Here is a 21,123-nt window from a genome sequence, read left to right on the forward strand (position 1 = left end):
AACACTCCCTTTGATTTAGTTAGAAAAATGCAGACATTTGGATTCAGTGCAAACATACAACACTTGGTTGTTTTCTAGATGCAACCCTCGATTAACCTGTCTTTCCCCAGCTCAAAGTCTATTGAAAAACTGTGGATAGTTCTGTTTTGTTCTCGCTACAAAGAGCCATGGACTATATATTAAAATGATTGTTGAAAGGTATAAGTATGGTATTTAAAAGCAGAAAACCATTGTGGCTTTATCAGTTAAGCTAAGCAACATTTTTACAATATTTTAAACGATGCTTCGGCATTAAAAAAAAAAAAAAAAAGAAAGCTCGTGAAACTTTAAAATATAGACGTCTTTGTGTGTATGTATGTATATATACACTTAGGTATATGTCCATGTGTGTGTGTACATATATAAAACCTGCAAATTATTTATTTACTCAGTCGTCTGCATATTCATTAGCTCTAATTATTTTCTGGTAACGAAAACACCAAAAGCTCGCTAAGTGTCGGACTCCTTCCATTTCGCCTTTGTTCAGCCCTTCACTTGCCTCCTTCGCAGCTCAGTCCGAGCCCCTCCAATTCCTAGTGCCAAACAAAGAAACTTTAAACTCATCCTCTCTAATTAAAGGCGCTGGTAAGCAATCCGCAGCGCAGGTACTGGGGAATGAGACCAGCAGCGCTGCTGCGCGAACCCTTCTCGGGTGAGAACTGCCTCATTTCCAGAGGTATAAAAATGGCCATTGAGCCTAGAAAACAAACAAACAACAAATAAACTTTGATACGCCTTGAAGGGATGTTTCGCTGCAGTTTATCTGCAGATGCAGTTTGCCTGTGCTCGGTGCATGGAGATCTCTTTCAAAGCAGATGTATTATGTAATTTCCCTTGGATCTTGGGAGGCTTTACAGTTGGGTTGGGGTTTTTTTGTTTTGTTTTGTTGGTTTTTGTTGTTTTGTTGTTTTGTTGTTTTTTTTTTTTTTTCCCCAGAATAATGCTGGGCTGAATCTACACGTTTGCATTTATTCTGCCAAATCTATTCAAAGGAATTGCAGCAGCTCATAGCAACAGGTATACCCGCTCTAGTAGCGCGCCTGTGTGTGGACGTGGTCTGTAGGTGGGTGTTACATTACTTTCTGTATTTAGTGCTAGAATTAAGCAAAGGGCAGAGTTGTCAGCGTTACTGTGAAGTCTTCAGGGCGATATAGGAAATTCAGAAAGTTAGGCAGTCCAGTGCTAGCCTGCCTCCCAGTGCAGGAGGAACCCAGTGATCATTCCAGGTTGGTGCAAAATATACGAGAAGGCAGACGAGAGGATATTTTTAGGAAGCGTATCTAAATATACAGTGTAAGAGTGAATGTAAAAAAAAAAAAAATGTTGTGGGTTGTAGAAGTTATCAAGTGGGATTTGCGGCGCGCTCTCTGCAGGAAACGAAAGCTGCTCCAGTTCAAAGCCACATGCACCAACGTGACATATAAGCCATTAAAATATCATCCTGACGGCTCATTTCTGCTTCATCATACATTCCCTAACTGCTTCCAGAAAGCAAGAAAAGAAGAAATGAAGGATGACCGCCTCGATGGAAGCGCCAAAGAGGTGGTGGGTTCTTAGGGGGGGGTTATTGTTTTCTTCTTTCATTCTTTCTTTCTCTTCCCTTCCCCTCCACCCCCACTTTTATTTTTGCCAGTTCAGAAATGAGGGGAAACCTCAACAGGTCGCAGGGGTAAGTGCCTGGGGGCGGGGGGTGCCCGGGCAGCTGGCTAGCCCCACCGCCTGCCCCAAGGGCTGGACGAGATCTCCCGGCCCTCTCGGGGGCCCGGCGGGAGGAGGTTTGACCACCCCGGGGGAGAAGGGCTGGAGTCCCGCGGCGCGGGGGGGGGCAGTGCCTCGGCTGTCCCGCACCCACGTGGGGCCGGCACCTCGGCGGGCGGGGGCGGGCGGAGGGAGAAGCGGCCGGGCGCCGTCGAGAGGGGCTCCGGCACCCTCCGCCGGACGCCGGGCCCCGCGCCTGCCCCCCCTGAGTCCGAGGGTGGGGGGGAGCCCGACCCGGCGGTCCGCGCAAGGAGGGGTGGCGGGGATCCGCGGAGCGGGGCGGAGGAGCTGCCAGCCTCGACAGCGGCCGGGGGCGGCGGGGCCGGGCAGGCGGCGGGGCCGGTCGGGTCCTGCGGCCGCCCGGGCGGGGCCGGGAGGCTGGGGCGGCGGGCAGAGGGCGAGGAGCGATGACAATGGCGAGCCCCGTGGGGAGGTCTCCCGGGGGACGCGCTCCCCGCCCAGCGCCTCGCCCACCGCCGCGCCCGGTGCCGTGGGGGCGCGCCGGGGGAGCCGGCGCTCCGGCACCGCACACCCTTCTTTATAGGCAGGCGCAGGAGGGATGGAGCCCTGGAGCCCGGCCGTCCCCCTCCGCCCCCCTCCTCCCACCCTCCCCCCCGCGGGCAGGGCCGGGGGAGCTGCCAAAGGATCTGGGTGCCGCCGCCAACTTCGCGCAGAGCCCGCGAAGGGGCTGAGACCCCGGTCCCAGCCCCGAGGGACCGCCCGGTGCCGGCTGAGGAAGGGGAGATGCTCCCAAATCCTCGCCGAGGGTGATGTCCTCGAGGGTGACCTCTGACCCGAGCCTGGCTCCATGTGCCAGCCTGGGGCACCGGCACAGCGCCGGATCGAACGGGGACGGGCGGGGGCTCCTCGCCGAGCCCCCCGCGGGTCCCCGCCCCGCTGCTCCTTTGTCACGCACGGTCCCTCAGCCCCGGGGAGCCCGGCCGGGCGGCGAGCCCGTTTGCCGGGCTGGGGTCGGGGCTCGCTCCGCCCGGAGCCGAGGAACTTTTCTTTCTGCCCCGAGACCTTCCCGGCGAGCGCTCCCTTCCCCCTGCGCGGCCGCGGAAAGCGCAGGTTGCGTGACAAGCCGGTGGCGACGGGGCACACGCCGTCCCCTCCACCCCACGCCCATACCGGCTCACACATCCCGGGGCAACGCCGCCAAAGCCGTCCGGAGCATCGGGCTCCCGCGGGGGCGGCGGCTGCCCCCCATCCCGCTCCGCCGGCGCACCTTCGGCCGGATGTAGAAGGGAGCTTTTGGGGAAGGGGGGGCAGGGTCCCGTCTGCGCTGGCTGCAGCCCCTCGCACCCCCAGCCCCAGCGTGGGACCCGCGGCGGGGCGGGACTGGGAGCCCGCATCGGAGCCCCGGGGCTCGGCTCGGGCAGTGGGGCGTCCTCCCCCTCCTGCCCCGCCGGTGGCACCGCGTAGGTGAGAAAGGCGTGCGAGGTCGAGCCAGAGTTTTAGCCAATATTTACTCTGAAATCCACAACTGTTTTTGCCTTCGTGTTTTGTCATCTGGTAATCATTTGAAATATTAAATGCAGCGATTTTTTTTTTTTTTGTCCAGTTTCAACAAGTTTTGGCGAACGCTTGGGAACTGAGCACTCCTCCAACTTCCCATCCTAACCAATAAAGCACAACTCCTGTAAACCTCTCGCTAGCGGGGCAGTGTTTGCTGTTCTGACTTAATAAAAGTGTGAGGATGAAGAGAAGTTGACTAGAAGATATAATTCTTAAGGGGTTCCTCTAGTTCTTTTTATTTCGGCAGTAATTTTCATCACAGCGGTGAAAATATTGAGAACATCAAATTATTTGTGATAGAGTAGGACTGTGATACTCTGATGAAGTTTCATAATTAGTATCATCAATTATTTGTGTTAGTATAGATTTTTATTTACTAGCCTGGAGTCCCTATAATAATAGTAGCAAGAGCAATAATAATAATAACCTCTTTTGAAGTAACTGATTCCAGATTCTAGTGTGCTTTTCTTTATTTGGGGAACAAAAAAACAAAAACAGCAACAACAAAAAACAAACAAACAAAGAAACAGAAAAACCAACCGACCAACAAAAAAACCCCACACATACAAAACACATACACACACACCAAAAAAAAAAAAAAAAAAACAAACCAAAAAACAAAAAAACACAAAACAAAACCCACAAACCTGAGAATTTCAAAGGTATCTGCAAAAATTCAGACTCGGACACTGCATCAAACCCCAGATCTGCTCTCTGTCGCTCAAACCGAGCTGTACAAAGTTTTGCCTGCAGTAGTGGCAGTGCTCTGCCTTGCAGAGTGCAAAGAGCAAGCTGAAAATTATAGGCAGGAAGAAGTGCCAGGGTGGTACTATACTAATCCTTGCTGAGACAACAACTTGCGTTGGAGGCTCGCAGAGAGTCCGAAATTTAATTTCGGGAGGGAAGGATCTGTAAACAATATAATCGAGTTGGTAAAAACCTGCCTTACAATAGCCTGCCAGAAGGTGAATGTCAGATCAAAGGAGAACTGAAAAGATGTCCTTTCATATTTTTTTTTCCCCTAAATCAGCCATGGAAACTTCATGACTCCATAAAACATGTGCTGCTTTGCTGGGGAGAGAGCTTCCAGTTTCCCCTCGGAGAAAGCTTCTCTTCCCCACCCCCCCCCCCTCTCCTCTTTAGCGTTTTGTTTTGTTTTCTCTTTTCTTTTTGAATCCATGATGCCCGAGTCATATTGTGCCTTACTCATTTCATATCACATACAAATGGGTTTGCTCTTAACTTTGCACCTCTCTCCCCAAACAGGAACAAAGTCAGGAAATGAGGCACAAGACTCCCCTTGTAATGAGGAAAAGAAAACGACTTTACCGAAACATCCTGGAAAAGTCAAGTAAGTTGAAATATGGTGGGGTTTTGGTTTGGGTTTTTTTTTTTTTTTTTTCAGTTCAAAGGAGACAATTTTTTTTTTCAGCTTAGTGTTTAACGTACTTGCATAAACACAAATCAGTGACACAACTTCCCACCAGCAGCTGCCTAATCCTGCTCAATGCCTATTCATTTGGAGGTTCTAGAATTAATATTTGACGACTCTCTCATTGAAACAACAACCCCTGACCCCATGTGATTGCACTGTCACATTATTCTATGACATATTCATCTTGAATTCATTTACGGACGATTTGATTGGAATGAGGTTTGACATGTATTGGATCCTATTAAAGAAGAAGACTTTGATCTTGTTGATGGGGTTTACATGATATGTATCATCTTTACCAGGGATACCAGGCTTCCACAATGTGGTGTCTAAGTAGTTAGTGACTGACAGCTTATCTGACAGGAATACCTTAATCTTGAGGTACTGAATGAAATATTCTATTTAAAATAAGCATATGATTTGCTTGTCCTAGGGTAGCTCCAGGTTGCAAAAATTGAGAGGCAAACATAGGCACAAGCCGTTGTGTGCCCGCTAGCTGAGTTCCCGTTATCCGGGAACCCCGAAATAAAGAAGTCCCCGTAAGTGGGAATGGGTCGAGGGAGTAGAAACAAAGGCAGAGTGTGCTCCCGAGCACTCGGTACCCTCTCTTCCCTCCGAGCAGAAGCTGGCATTACCGAAAGGCTTTCTTGAGCTACCTCTTCCTAAGCAGCAGTGCCTTCTGCCGGGGCGGGCAGGGGCCCGGGCTCAGCTCCTGCGCCTGCCCCTCTCACTCGCTGCTGCCCTCATCCCTCCCTGCCCACTGCGAGCTTGGGGGCTCAGGAATGGCTCGGGGTGACTTCTCGGTCCTCTCTGTTTCTCTTCCTCGCTCTTTTCCCTTTCTCATAGTAAATGTTAAGATTTTCAGATGAAATCGTCCCCTTCCTCTCCTCCGGGAGCTGGAGCCTGAAGGTAACGCCTTGGAACATGCTGTCTGAAGAGTTCAGGGCATCCCATCCCATCCCAGCCCCCGGGCACCGGCTGGAAAGTTTCCAGCTGCCTCGTGGGGAAGGGAAGTTTCCGCAGAGGCGGGAGTGGGAGAGCACGGGGGTGGGCGAAGGTCAGATTTTGCTCCCCCCGATGCTTCCCGGGGCAGGAGCTGCTCCTTGCGCGGAGCGCAACTCCAAGGGTGAGCAGGATTTGACCCCTAGTCAAAGAGCACAAGACGAGCAGCCCTTGATTTTTCTGGGACTTTGCACCTCAACTTCACAGCAAGCCCTTTCCTGACAAAGGTAGAAATACCTGTAAGTGCCTTGCTGTATAGGTAGATTCCTACCCAAAACAAGGCAAAGGGTGGTGGACCAGTAGAGCCGTTCGGCAGCTGGGGATATCCCCATCCTCGGGGGTTACCCCAAAGGGGTGTAAGGAGCAGTTTCCATCCCGTAGGCCCCGGCAGATGCCCGGCGTGGGGGTGCAGGCAGAGGCCGGAGGGTTGGGGTTGCCCCCAACCCCCAAGGTGTGGGCAGGCGGAGCTCTGGGTCTCGCACGGCGGGGCGGGAGGCAGGGGGGCAGCTCTGCCCCCCCTACCAGGGCACAGCTTCGACATGCGGGGCTCCTCGGACAACTTACTTCTTCCCCGAGAGAGCCGGGCAACATCGGACGGGGAGAGCGAGGAGAAAAAGTGCTTGTGACTCGTCTTTACGACATATCACCTTTCTAGAGCAGACCTCCAGCACGGGCGGGCTTTGGGGCTGGGGGCTGCGGGCGGGGTGGCAGAAACACAGCAGCCACTAGAAAATTTGTACCAGGCATCAAGCTGCCTGTCTATTCGGATTGGTTTGGCACTCAAGAGAGCACCGCGGTCCCGCTGAACTTCACTTCCCTTAAGATAAGATCTATGCTATACATCTCATAAAAATATTATTTTTATAAGGTCCTATGGACCTGCCCAGGCATCTGAGCTTCAGCTTCAAGTCAGGATATTTCTGTTCTGCTGCTTGAGCAATCTTGGTTTCTCCCTGGCTCCGGCTTCATCCAGCTCATGAGTCCCGAGGGTAGTCTAGAAGGGGATGCCCTTACCACAGCCAGGTGGGTTGGAAAGGAAATAATGATAATTAAAAAAAAAAAAAAAATTGGCCCCGTACAAGCTGATGTTGACACATTCGAGAGTTTGTCGAGATCCCGGCTTATCTGCTCAAACATGACTCAGGCCGCTGCCAAGAAGCAAGAGACCTCGGTCAGCCCTCGAGTGGCAGCCGTGCGATCTCAAGCTGCCAAAGGGCTGCACAAACAGGCATTCAAGTTTTCAAAACATTCTGGGAGATGCTCGGAGCTCGGCCGGGTCTGGCCCCGCTCCCCTCCTCTTCCCCGTTTCTCCGCCTCCCTGCAGTCATGTGGCGGCCCCCGCCCGCCCCCCGCCCCGCTCCCCCCACGCACGCAACCGGGGCTCACACCAACTTCACCTAAGAGTGAGGGACACCGAGGGCCAGGTTCTCCTGCACTGCATGGAAAAGGGAGTGAGAGAGAGCCCTGAGTGAGGGGCGAGCTGAGAGCCATGAGTGTCTGACGAGAAACCATCACAATATTTGAAATGAGCTTAGGGCAAACGGGTTATGACATTTTTTTTAATTGATAAACTGTTCCAGATGTTTTCTCCCTTGACTGAGAAGTGTCAGAATTGATGGATAACAAGTATGTAGAGATGCAGTGTTTTAAGGAGGTATGAGGAAAGCAGCTTTATTTGGAATTCACACTCTCAGTACATTTGTAAGTAACAGATTCATCCTTCCTAACGTTTGTCTCTTCTGTGCACTCCTATTGAGATGGTCATGAATAGGACTGTCAAATCCATTTCGTAGAGCAAGTAGACTTGAAAGTTGAGATATTGTGAGGATGGTGTGTGGTTTAAAATGCCTGCGTAAACATGTTATGTAAGGATGGAGAGCTAATTGCATCATTTGTCACTTTTCATCATCTCCACTCAGAAAGATGTACACAAGGATGTATCTATAGCGAGCTGCCTAAAAACCAGCCTTGTGTTACAGGGGAAATATGGTGAAAGTCAAGCAGAGCCAAAATTCATAGCTGCAGCCAGCCCAGAGTACGTGAGGCTGTGACAAAAATATCCCTAATGTGGTTATGTATGTACTACACTTTAATCTTACGGTTTTCGATCATTGGCTGGTAGCTTCTTTTGTGAGAGTAGCTGGGTTGACATTGCCAGTTTCTTGTTTTACTACTTAACATAAGACCTATCGATTGCCAATAATGTTACATTTTTATGGAGATGCAAAATTCCGCGCTGGGACCTTTACCTGGCGTGCATGCAGTTAAGTGTCCACTGGCAAGTTAACAGCAAGTCAGTGTATTAAAATGCTGAGAGTTTGACAGGAAGGATGGATAATGAATTGTTGCTTTATTTCGTAAGACTGCGCGTTTATTGGTGGAAGCATTTTTGTGCCAGGATCTGAGTTCTGTGGTAATACAGCAGGCAGATATTTACAGCTGTGTTTTTCTTTCCTGAAACAGAAGATTTTTTTTTTTCCCGTGTTTCATTTACTTTTTTTAAGTTCACAATCCCCTTAAAAACTTAAGTAGGTGCTTCCTTCTGTGCTGAAGCCCTAAGCCTTTCTGAACCTATAAGGCCTCTGTGTATAGAGCTGAAACTCTAACCTACACTTTCATCACTAGCGATGCAAATGCTGCACACCATTTTATTTCCTTCAGGTGAGAAGCATCAGAACTGAGTCGGTTATTAATGTTTTGCAGTGCTTTTCCTTCGAGCCAAGGATGGGGGTTTTACGTGGAACTACCCTGTAAATGTGTGAGACAGGGAAAGGGAGAGAGACTCCCTCTTCTGGGTTAAACAGATTCAGTCTGAACATCATGCTCTCTCGCCTTGCTCCGGCAGCCAATAACCAGATAACTGCTAAAACTTGCCAAAGGAGGAGAAGGGGACGGGGAGTCTCCCAGGAATCCTTTGTCAGGGCTCAGGCGGCGGTGCAGCAGCCCGAGCAGCAGGCCAGACGTACGCCCAGCCGGCGAGCTGCGGTGCCGCTCCCGCCGATGCTGGGGACGGGGACGGGCCCGCTCCCCGCCCCGCCAACAAGTGTCAGGGACCCGCCGGCGGCCCCGGGGCCGCTTCCGCGGGGGGGCGTGGGGCCGCCTCGCCGCCAGCCGCTCCGGCCCGGCGGCGGGGACCGCCGGGGCTGCTGGGGCTCTCCCGGAGGGGGAAGCCCCGCGGGATGCTCCCCGTCTCGGGGCAGGAACGGACAAAGGGCCGGGGCGGGCGGCCAGGGCGCTCCCTCCCGAGCCCCCCTCCCCCTGCGTCCGCCTTGGCTTTGTTCCCCCACGGCCACGGCCCCGGCGGCGGCAGCTCGGCAACGGCCCGACGGCGCGGCGCGGCCCCGGGGGAAGACCGTGGTCAGGCCCTCCCTCCGCCGGGCCGCGGCCGTGGGCTCCGCCGTGGCCCGGGGCCGGGCCGAGGGGCTCCGAGGGGCTCCGCGGGGCGGGGGGTGCCGGGGGGTGCCCGGGGGCAGGGGGACGCCCGCCGGCGGCGCATGCGCATTCCTCCCCCCCCGCCCCTCTCCCCCCGCCGCACCGATCGATAACCCTTTCAGTCAGCGGCGGGACCTGTCATCGGTGACGTCACCCCGCCGGCAGCCAATGGGAAAGCGCGGCGATTGTTTGGCCGGCGGGGCCGGCGCCGCGGCCCGGAGGCGGCGCGCGGCCGCCCGCGCCCCGCGTCCCGTCCCGCTGCCGCGCCGCGCCGCGTGGGGCTCCCCGCCGGCCCCGCGGGAGGACGGGCCGCGCGGGGGGACCGCCCCGGTCCGCCGCCGCCCAGAGCGAGACCCCGCCGAGCCCGCCCGCGCGCCCCACCGCCGGGGCAGCGGAAACAGGAAACTTTTTGGGGGGAGAAAAAAAAAAAAAGTTTCTGGTTTTTTGTTTTTTGGTTTTTTGGTTTTTGTTTTTTTTTTTTCCCGTGTCCCCCACCCCAGCCCCCTTCGTGTCTCTCTCCTCCCGCTGTCAGGTGACTCTTTAGCTTTAGAATCTAATGAGCGTGGATGCTCGGGGGCTCCCAGTGATGGACCCTGCTGCTCTCTCCAGGCGGAACACGGCGCTGAGATTAGTAGACTTGGCGGGGACTCCTCAGCACCACCACCACCACCCCCCTCAGAGCATGACAGGCTTCCCGGGCTTCACCGGGCACCCCCACGCCACAGCGCCCACGCAGCCGGGGGAGCACGCCGCCGAGTCCCGCCTCGGGCCGCACCCGCTCCGGCCAGAACACATGGGGCACCGCCACCATCCTCCTCCTCATCCTCCTCCTCAGCATCACCCCGCGGCCCTTAAGCTCAGCCCTGCCCCTCATCCCCACCACCAGCTCCACCACCACCACCACCATCATCATCATCATCATCATCATCATCATATGGCAGGCCAAGCCGAGGTGGTCTCTAGTCAAACGGGAGCGTTTGGCCCGGCGCAGTCACCAGCAGCCCCTTACCCCGTCAGTCACCCAGCCCAGGCTCTGGCAGCAGGTAGGGACTTCTTCATACGCAGAGACCTGCCGGCCCCACTCATGCCAGGGCTGACCGAGCAGCACCCCGCTGCAAGTTCTCACCACGGACTGTTTGTCTCAACAACAGGTAGCTACCCCGGACACCATGGTCACCACCACCACCACTCAGAAGCTGGGAATCCCTCTCTGTTCACTGGACTCCATGAGCAGCCTCCCCATGCAGCTCCAGGTGGCCATCTAAACGGACAGATAAGACTGGGGTTACCTGGAGAAATGTACGCCAGGTCTGAACATTTCACTCAAGTACCAGCCTCCAGGACAGATCCTTTTGCTGCTTCTTCGCTTCATAGCTACAGTGGCATGAATCTGAACGTGAATCTGGCTCCACACCACGGCCCGGGTGCCTTCTTTCGTTACATGAGGCAGCCCATCAAACAGGAACTCATCTGTAAGTGGATTGAGTTGGACCAGACTCCCAAAAAATTATGCTCGAAAACTTTCAGCACGATGCACGAGCTGGTGACTCATGTCACGGTGGAGCACGTTGGAGGACCCGAGCAGTCCAATCACATATGTTTCTGGGAAGAGTGTCCAAGAGAAGGGAAACCTTTCAAGGCCAAATATAAACTTGTAAATCACATCAGAGTCCACACAGGTGAAAAACCTTTCCCCTGCCCTTTCCCAGGCTGTGGCAAAGTGTTTGCCAGATCAGAGAATCTCAAAATACACAAAAGAACTCATACAGGTCAGTATGTAAAGCTCTCTTTACTCTATCTCTGTGTTATTCAACATAATGTTTCGCTTTGTTTTGTTTTTAATGTATCCTTTGCGTTGTTATTGAATGCACGCCAAGTACTGCTGGAAAATAAATTCTCAGATTTGTTTGCTTCTTTACCGTTTGGAGGAGGGGGGAGAAAAGGGGGGGAAAGGGAAAGCGAGAACAAATCTTAGAATTCTCGTCCATATTTTTTCCTGGTTGTGCGGAGAGGTTGCTGTAATGTTTATGCGGGTAGATCTGTGTAAATATCGAGTGATATAGCTACTATTTCTGCTTATTCACACAGGCGAGGATTTTTTTTTTTGTTGTTGGCAATTTAAAATAGTTGGGGGAAAAAATGAAATCATTGTGCAAGCTCACAAATTAAAAGTGAACAATAGAAGTTACAACTTGTCTAGTCAGTTTTGACTGATGTCGCTGAGATGCTGCTGCTCGAACATTGTGAGAATAACACAGCTGCGACCTTTTCGTTCAACAGTTTTGTTTTGGGCAGAGGGAGTTTCAAATGTTTGATCTGAATAACACTGACATTTTTAATGAGCATTGCCTTCCAATGACTCTTTACATTCTCAGATATGGGGAGCTGCAAGTTCTGATTCTCGGGAGGGGAAAAAAAAAAAAAAAAAAAAAAAGGAGAAGAAAACCCGGTATTGTTTCGGCCTGTACATTTTGAAATGTCATTTGTAGATCTGTTAAGCGAAATTGGGACATGTGTCAGAAACATCTGTTAGTTCTAGTTAACAGAAAATAAAGTAACTCAATGGACAATCAAGAAAAACTACGTTTGAACTCTCCCGGACAGGAAAGCATTTATAATTAATGAAATTGCACGTAGAAAGTTTTCACACTTCCAAGAGCATCTTGTGAAGTTGCATTAATTAGTTTAGCAGCCGGTGTTTGTACTCTGTAGCGCTGGCTTTTTTTTTTTTTTTTCCCTGTCTTTTTTTTTTTTTTTTTCCTCTGAAGAAGATAAGAAATAAGCTCTTTTTGGAACATTTAATCTGTTCCAGTGTAGGGTTTTCCACCTCCCACCCCCTTCTGTACAGCCTTATGCACTGCGAGGGAAACTACATAATCCTATTGTAAGATCTGCTTACAGCCAAGCTTTTTTTTTTTTGTTTTTGTTTTTTTTTTTTTTTCTTTTTCGCCTCCCAGTTCATAAAACTCCCCCTTCCTCCATGCTCTGTGCAGGGTTTGACCTTCCAGGAGTTGCATTTTTATGATATAACTCGTCGTGATATAATATGCAGAACGTATACGTATACTAATTCCGTATAGCTATCGTCTAAACATAGCACAGAGATTTTACAGCGACCGTCACTCGTCACCTAATTATTTTTCCATCGCTCTATGAATAGCTCGTCTGTGTTGGGAGGGGGGGGGGAGGGGGGGGGAAAGAACGACGACGACGATAGCAAAGTTGTGTTCCTCTGCTGCTTTCTCGGCCCCCTTTTACGAGGAGGAGGGTATCCCCAGGTCGCATAACTTGTATCCGAGCCAGCTCCTTGTCGGATCAGCACAGGTACACCCATTAACCGTGAGAGCTCATCCCTTAATGACAGTGTTTTTCTTAAGTAAACAAACTTTTACTGCTCTTTAACGGCCTCACTGTTTGAAGTCTCTGAAGCAGAAAATGGTTAAATTCTTGGGAAAACTGACCTACATCGGAGAGGCAGGTTCAGGGCAAACCCGAGATCGGAGGTTTGCGTTTATTAAACATCATTCCGCGCGTCTGTACTTTTCGCTTTAACTTTCCTGGTGATTAATTGCTGTATTGTGAAAACTCCTGCAGGGCCTTTATGGTTCCACCGTTTCTATTAAACACCCAGAAGTTGTCAAAAACGCAATGTTTCTGAAACCCTAATAGAACTCGCTACGAATTATTCATGAAGACAGTTCTAGATTCAACAGGAAAATTATTGCCTCCTCAAATATTAATGACTTCTGATTTCTCCGAGGCTGGGGAGCAGGCAAAGGGATTTCTGGCGATGTGCGAATTTTCCAGGTTGGCGGATCACGCCGTTGAGGCGGCGGCAGCGGGACGAGCAGGCCGGGCAGGGATCACTTCGCCGCCTTCCCAGCGGGCCACGAACAATGGTGCGAGGCGTGGGACGGAGCCCCGCTCCCCCCCGCGCGGCCCCCGCCGCCCCCACGCCTCGCCCGCAGCCCGGGGGCCGTCACCTCCGGATCCCCCCCACCACCACCCCCCCCCGCCCCCATCACTCCCCCCGGAGAAGTTGGTAAATACCTTCATCCACTCCCGGAGACGGGGGGTGGGGGGGTGGGTTATGCCACAATTTCCAAGCTGAATTTCACTGAACACTTTTGCCCAGCTACAAGTGTGGGGGTAAAATGGCGGTTGAGATCCTGCGCTTCTCCATCGCTCGGGGAACTTTCTGCGTGACTGCATCTCCGTGCCCGGGCTGCGGCAGCCGGGACCTGTAAAATGTCCTCTCCCTGCCGGGTAGGGATTTCCACGTAAGAAAACCTGCTCTCGCGAAAGGAATACTTGCAAATGGCTCGGGTGGCTCCTCTTTATCGAGGCGTTCCGAGAATGCAAACCGGGCAGCTGAGAAACTGCTGCCCTCTTCCCACTTGAAACCTGACTGGACGGAGAGACTTTTCCGTGGCTCTTTCAGGGGGTTAAGCGAAGTTGAACATTTTTCAACTCTAGGGAAAGCGGAACGCGCCGCAGCCCGCTTTTACCTGAATGTAACTCACTTTGCACAAGCAGAGTGCTTATGAGGATGGCTTTCCCTGGGGTCTCCTAACTTACTGCTTGCTTGTACTAGACTAATATCCTTGATTTGTTGTCTCAACTTGGATGCTGAAGGTCAAATTGTTTCCTTACGTGAAACTGTAATTAGATTATATGCGTGCGTGTGTCTATGCATATGCACCGCTTTATGTCGACAGTATTTGGTTTCAGGGCCCGCACCGTTTTCAAAAAGACCCTATTTTTAACCTCTTCCCCCCTTGCCTCTAACGCCAGGTATTTACCCATCGTCTGTGCAAATGTTAGCGGTGGAGGATGTGAGAGCTCCTCATTTATTATTACGGTGAGGAAAGGACATACTTTAAACGCGCAGCCATGGGCTTTTTCCCACCCACCTTGCATAAAGTGCATTCATGTGAAATATTTGGAATGCCTTCCTTTATGTGCCTCTGCCCGCAGCCAAGCACGAGATGGGCTGCGTCCCTCCGAAATTTAATCGTGGCGAACTGAGGGGGGGGGGGGGGGGGGGGGGGGAGGAAAGACAAACCAAAAACCAAACCAAAACCATAACAAATTCGAAAAAAACCCCAAAACCTGGAAGCTTTTACAAATATTGGAAGTCCTTTCGACCACATACGCCATGATGGTGAACACAGTGGCTTTGTTTGCTCTTCACGTTTAAGATTCGGCTATATCTTTTTTGATGTCCCCGGCACCCTGGTACTTTTTCGCTTTTGACGGATGAGGAGGTTATTTTCATACTCCGTGGTGCAGGGCCTGGGTACTCCTTGGCGAGCAGGGATTTGCAGTTTGCTATTATCAGTGACTATAATGTAATCATCATTTCACCCCGAAGCTGTCTATGGCGTGTTTCCTTGAAAGCTTCCTATATATCGTGTGCCATGCCTGGTCCACACGATCCGAGGTTAAACTTTCACACGACTCCAGCAACACGATTATATTTCTATTACGCTTAACGTCACTTATCATATTACCAGACAAATTAATCCCGATTGCAGTTCCTTCCATGACTGAGTAGGTTAAAATGAAAAGGGAATCCTACCCTCCCGACAGTGCCGTGCACGGGCCTAGTCATCCTTCTGCTGAATCTCTATCGTTTTGCCCCCCACAATCAATGTTCTTTTGAAAGATTTTGTGCCCTAACACAAGGCATCAGCAAGCCGGAGAGTGGGGAAAGGAGGGGGGATGCGGCTCTTCCACGGGATTGTAATCAGTACAAGAATGGAGTGGATGGGATGTGATCTAGCCAGGTTATGAATAATATTTCCACGTGCACCTGGGGGAGTGTGAGAAATGTATTTAACGTAAAAACCTTCCCAGGGATAAACCACTGACCGCTCTTTCTGCAGGACATCGGAGTCTGCGGGGACAACACACGTTGTTTGCTCGGAACGAGCGCTTGGCCTCTAAGTTTTCCCTATCTCTGGGCTTTGTCTTTTCTACAAAACCCCGCGCCGACACGCAGGGCAGGGGAAGCGGGGAGGAGAAGCCGGCCGGGCAGGGAGCTCCCGGTGCGGAGCGGCCGCGCAGCCGGGCGGGCCCGGGGCGACGGGGGAGCGCGGCGGGGCGGGCGCGGAACGGCGGGGCCGGCGGAGCGGGGCCAGGCGGAGACCGGAGGGGAGCTGCCCCAGGGAGAGGAGCCGTGCCAGGGCCGGGGACAGGGGCTCGGGGAGGCTGGGGGCGCGGGGGGGGGGGGCCGGAGTGCGCCGCTCCCTGCCCCGCGGCCGCCGGCGCTTAATGGCTGTGCTCGCCCATTGCCTCCTGCAGGGGAGAAGCCGTTCAAATGTGAATTCGAGGGCTGTGACAGACGCTTCGCCAACAGCAGCGACAGGAAGAAGCACTCGCACGTCCACACCAGCGACAAGCCCTACAACTGCAAAGTGAGAGGCTGCGACAAGTCCTACACCCACCCCAGCTCCCTGAGAAAACACATGAAAGTGCACTGCAAATCCCCTCCTCCCAGCTCCGGCTACGAGTCCTCCACGCCCTCCTTGGTGTCCCCCTCCTCGGACTCCGGCCGCGAGCCCCCCGCCTCCTGTTCCCACGCCGAGCCCTCCGCGCCCGCGCAGCCCGCCGCCAACCTGAGCGAATGGTACGTGTGTCAGGGCGCGGGGCTCCGCCGCCCCCCCGCGCCCCTCGCCTCCCCCCCGCGCCCCCCCGGCCAGCCTCGGCCCCGCTGCTAGGGCCCGGTGAGCGGCCGGGGCCGGGAGCGCCGCTTCGGGGTTCGGGGAAGCCGAGCGGGAGAGGCGGAGGCAGGCGTTGGGCTGAGGGAGAGGCGGCGCGGCGCGGGGCCCGCGGGTGGGCCCGTGGGTGGGCCCCGGCCTCCGCTCCCGGCACCTCGTCCCCGGAGGGGCTGCCCTCGCCTCGGCCAGGGTGCTGCCGACACCTCCCTCCGTGCCACACACCCCCCGCCCCCCCCCCCCCCGCCGTGCTCCAGTTTGTTTACAAGCCCGCTGGTTTGCATCCCCTTCCCCGAAGGACCAAAGTGGCTGCACACAGATTTTGGCTGTACGGATTTTCTCTTGTCTTGGCAGTGTTCTGTTCGCCCACGATCTTCTGTGAGAGTGTGTTTTTTTTTTAAGAAATATATATATATAAACTATTATTTGTTACCGAATTGTACAAAATGGATACATTAAATTCTTTGATTAATTAACCAGTTCGATGGACGTTTCTGTAAAGATTCTCCTTACTTTCCCCTCTCGCTGTATATAAATACATATATATATATATATATATATATATATATATATATATATTTCACCCCCAAGGAGTCGCTACTAAAGGAGGGCCCAGAGGGGGTGCGATGATTGACTGTCCATTCTAGCTCCCACTGGTAATGACTTCTAATACCCAAACATGCCCGTCCCCACCCAGAGTGTTGCTCCTGTTGAACCGTGGGCGCTGGGGCTCCCGGAGGGGGGCGCAGAGCCCGCCCGGTGACGTCACGGCCGGGGCTGGGGCCGGGCAGCCCCCCCGGCAGCGCGGGGGCCCGGGGCCGCTGCTCCACCGCGTCTGCCTGGCCAATAGTCCCGATGATAAATGCTTGTACCGGCCCGGCAACGCGGCTTCAGCATCTTCACACCGCCCCGGAGCTTCAGACCAGCCCCGACTCAAACCCACAGGGTTCACTCCTCTGGTTCAGAGAAAGAAGGAAGGGAAAAAAAAAAAAAAAAAAAAAAAAAAAGATAGATAAACAAACCCCTCCGCTGGGGTAGCTTGAAACTGCCGAATGGTGCCGTTTTAATTACTTTAATGATGTTTAAGAATACCAGATAGTATAGGCAAATAAATAGCATGGGCTGCTGGAAGAGGTTTCCATGGCTTGCTGAGCGCAGACAGAAGGCTGCTGTAACCCCATCTTCTCGTGTCTGATACATCACCTCTGCACCCAGGTGACTGGAATTAGTGTGTGTGTGCAACTGTACACACATGCGCACACATACGTATATGTATATGTCTATAAATGTAAAAGCTACGGGAAAATAAATGGCTGGTCAGTGGCTAAAAACACCCCCACGCCCAGCACCTCCCCTGCTGATGCAGCTTTATTTTCCTCCCAAGGCACCAAGCCGGGGTTCCCTTCTTCACTCGCCCAAACTCAACAACTTTTATATTTAAACACCTCGAACAGTGACAAGAGCGTGTGATTACTGAGAATACATGTAGGAAATTACCTAGGCGAGACAAATGTGCAGGAGAGGAGCCCAAACTAAGGGAGAATTGTGTCTCCCTGCAGCCCATGAAACTTGTGTCGTGTCAATCGAGAGGTACAGAAGCCAGCTGCAGGCAGGGAGGATATTTCCATCGTGTCCCAAGATCTGTTTATTTCTTTATTTCTCTATTTACAGAAGTATTTGGATGTGCAGGCTAATCACCTTTAATTTTTCATTTGCTTGTTACAGATGTCTACCCCGTTGCTCTCAAGGTAATCTAGACAGACACAGCTGAAAGCCTGAATCTTATGCCTTAGACATCAAAGCAAGCTCGCACAAAGAAGTATTTCTTCACAACGGTGAATCTTCATGGTAAGTTAGGATTTCTATGGCAATAGGCAAGTCATACTTAAATAGTGAAAGGCGAAGTCTGGAGCCCGTCCAGTCTTTTCATTAAGGACATAATATTTACGTCTAACAGGCCCTTTTTCTTGTGTATACAAGTATATATTTTTGTTTGACGCGAACTAAATCATTTTCATTTAATTTCCGGTAAACAAAACCCACGCGAACAGGGCACTTGTTCCAGACCATAATAAAAATGGATAAGACTGTCAGGAAGAAAAGGCCCGCTTGAACCGTCGCCTCAGCTCACTTTTGTTTCTGCTTTCTGCCGGGATCAGAGAATGCATTTGGGATTTGAGGGCGAGTTTCTAAAGGCAAGGAAATGGTTTTTAAGGGGGAAAAGAAAAGGAGAAAGGTCTAATCAGGCTCGGGTTGTTCAAAGGGCCTGATTTTGGGGTTGAAAGTGTGAGTTTTATGGTGCATCAGCATGCCACGTTAGGATCGCTATGGTAATGAGGAGAGCAATAGCAAGCGGCCTTCAAAGGAGGCACACTCCATTTGAGACAGTCTATTAAGATACATTTGCACTGACCTTTGGTTTCATGCTAGCTTAATACACTCAATCTGCTCCCCGCTAGAGATATACTTCCTCCACCTAATGCACTTTGGCGGAATTGGGGTTTGCTGGGCTTCACCTTCCCCCCAGCCAGGCCCCGCTTCGGCCTCATAGCCCCACTCTCCTCCCCAAAGTAAGGGGCTGCCAGCCAGGCTTGGGGCGAGCTCCTGACCCCTCTCCCCAGCATTTCTGACCGGCTTCTCACACCCAAACCCAGCCCCAAAGTCTGAGAAGTGCTTCCCTCTCCTCCCTGCCACCCCTCACAGGGGAAGAGAGGCTGGGGCCCGAAAGACCCCTCCTTGGGCTGCCTGGGCCCCAGGGAGTAGGTGTGCTGATGGGAGTCCCCCAGGACCCGGGAAAGGGGGTGAGGGCCAGGGGGAGCTGCCCATGACCCCCTCCCTTCCCCTCCCTGTCCGCCCCGGCTGGCCAGCGCTATGTGTCGGCAAGCGGAGGCTCCGTGGGGCCAGGGAACTTGACACTGGCATGGCTGGGGCCATGGGCCCTGGGCCATGGGCCCGGGAAAGTTAGAAGTCCATGTTCCAGTAATTGTCTTGTTGTTTATTTTATCCAAGTACCCTAGTGAATAGGGGAAAAATAAACACGATGAAAAAAAATTCAAACAGTTGAGTCGTCTTTAGTGCCAGCCCTTGTGGTTGAATAAAAAGGATGGTCCAATTTCTATTGAGCTGAGAAATCTTTGAAGTGGGAGTTATTATCTGAGAAATTCCTGCTCGTCGTCCTAACAACGCTGATGAAACGTAAAAGGTTCTTTGTCAGCGATTTGTTCTCCTCTCTGTCAAACTCACCCTGCCCGTTAGCTTTAAACCGTTTCTAAAGAGATAAAATCAAACTTTTAAAGATAACTTTAGGGGCCCAGAGGGTGCAGAAAATACCAAACTATCGAATCCTGTGTATAGACATACATCTGGATATATGTGGCTGTGTCTGTGTGAAACTCTGTCTGTGTACAGATCTCCATAGATGTCTGTATGACCTTACTGTTCGAAAGTTGAAATGATGTCCATTTTTTTGCATTTTATCCTCTGAACTTTTCCATCTAATAAATTATTCCTACACATATGCTGCACAGAATGCGATTCTTGGGAGAAGGCAGAAATGTTGGCTTTCATTAACACCAGTATGTGACCAACAAACGTTTTCTTTCCAGTAGAGTGAAAGCAAGAATGTAGACATAAGAGTAAAGGCTTTGATCATTTTAACAGTCCGAATACCTATTAAGCATGTATATACTGCAATGTATCGAAGTTGTTAACGCATTCAAAGCGATGGCTTCCATATGCTCTCATGTTTTATTGTCTGTAAGTGTAAAGATAGACAAACTGCATCCCTTTTATATCTTCATTTTATAAACATCATGGTGTATACTGAAATGATTCCCTGATCAACGTTTATTTAGTAGTTTCTCATTGGAGATCATGCAATGCTCTGTTCGTAATGCGAATTCCTTGAAGTTGTAACTCATCAGTGTGCTTCTGTTTTAGTTGCTACAGAATGATCTGAGCCCAATCCTGTCATTCTAAGCCACCCCATTAATTTAATAGGACTTTTCCTGAGTAAAGACTGAGTCAAAATGCAGTGGAGTGGGTATTATTATTACTATTGTTATTATTAATTCTGGATCTTGTCATATTTATGGGAAAATCTACCACATTCCTTGTGAACTGTACAGAGAAGACCCCTCTGAAAATGTAGTTCACAAAAAAACAACCCCAAACTTTAGCAATGTTGATATGTTGTATCTCTTTCCAGACTTCTTATATTCCATATTTTCCTTCATCACATGTTTGGTAATGAAGGAATGTTCTGTTGTGTGTTTGAACATATTATTTATTTTTAATATTTGGATTTTTTTACAATAAATATTTATAAACGTTTCAATTCTATGGTTATTTTTACAAATGTGCACTTTTAAAATATGTGTTTGTATTGATGATACCGAGCTATTCCTAAAACACTGTGTAATCAACCTCGTCTTTCTGTTGGTTTTTATATTAGTTGAAAAAAAATTTCCCCGAACCGGTGTACTATTAATGTGGTGTACAATCAAGTACTGATGCGTGGTTTTTATTGGTCTTTAACCTCTTTTAATGTTAATCGTTTTAGGTTGGCATTTGCATTAAAATAACAAAACAAACCACTACTTTGGCTTAATTTCTGAGATAACATTTTTCAGATCGGAGACTTCAAATGAATTGTACTTTCAATATTGACCGAAGTAGAGAGTGTGAAAACAGAGCCTAGGGTCACCCAAGTGGAGCACTGTCCCTTTGTTGTCCCCTCCGGTTACTTCTGCACTGGCACCCTGACTCCTGCACGGGCAGTTTGCGGTTCTGGGGTCACCGATGCAGTTCCGGGGTCCCTAATACTCTCAATATTGTAGAGAGTTTCCAGGCGGAGCGGCCCCCAAAAGGCTGCTGCTCCCCTCCGCCCCCGAAGGGTTATTGTTTTGGCAAGGCGGGCGAGGGTTGAACCCATTTGTTTGAAGAATTTTCCCCCCCAAAATGAGTCCCTGTCACAGTAACACTTTTTATAAGGTTCCTAGGAGGATTTAGAGCACTTTAATTCTTTGTAAGGGAGGAAACCTATTCGTAAACTGAAGTAATCTGAAGGCAAGCCTTCTTCGCCTTGCATATTCCCCTACCCGATTTTAATGCGTTGCAAGGTTTCGAAGAGCCCGAACACGATCAGTGTTTTCTTCACATGACTTTTTAAACCTCAGTTTTGCAATTTAGAGGGATGAAGCAGCCTTGGGCACAGAGTGG

General features: G+C 51.2%; 1 protein-coding gene across 7 annotated transcripts; it reads left to right on the forward strand.

Annotated features, from left to right (window-relative positions):
- Nucleotides 1–1,297: 1,297 nt before the first annotated feature.
- Nucleotides 1,298–20,495, forward strand: ZIC4 (Zic family member 4). Of its 7 annotated transcripts, none has more exons than XM_033005473.2 (4): nt 1,298–1,584; nt 4,582–4,666; nt 10,336–10,953; nt 15,491–16,011. In XM_033005473.2, the coding sequence occupies exons 1-4, from the start codon at nt 1,360–1,362 to the stop codon at nt 15,904–15,906; spliced, it is 1,344 nt and encodes a 447-aa protein (XP_032861364.2). In that variant the 5' UTR covers nt 1,298–1,359; the 3' UTR covers nt 15,907–16,011. The 7 variants fall into 7 exon arrangements, with proteins under 7 accessions (XP_032861364.2, XP_042656083.1, XP_042656057.1 ...); XM_042800149.1 differs by lacking the exons at nt 1,298–1,584; nt 4,582–4,666 and adding an exon at nt 17,629–20,495 and having other exon boundaries at nt 9,718–10,953; nt 15,491–15,603; nt 15,687–15,815; XM_042800123.1 differs by lacking the exons at nt 1,298–1,584; nt 4,582–4,666 and adding an exon at nt 9,718–10,227 and having other exon boundaries at nt 15,491–15,603; nt 15,687–16,376.
- Nucleotides 20,496–21,123: the final 628 nt, after the last annotated feature.

This window comes from Tyto alba, unplaced genomic scaffold (genome assembly GCF_018691265.1).
Source record: "Tyto alba isolate M040663 unplaced genomic scaffold, T.alba_DEE_v4.0 Super-Scaffold_10, whole genome shotgun sequence".
Classification (NCBI taxonomy): domain Eukaryota; kingdom Metazoa; phylum Chordata; class Aves; order Strigiformes; family Tytonidae; genus Tyto; species Tyto alba.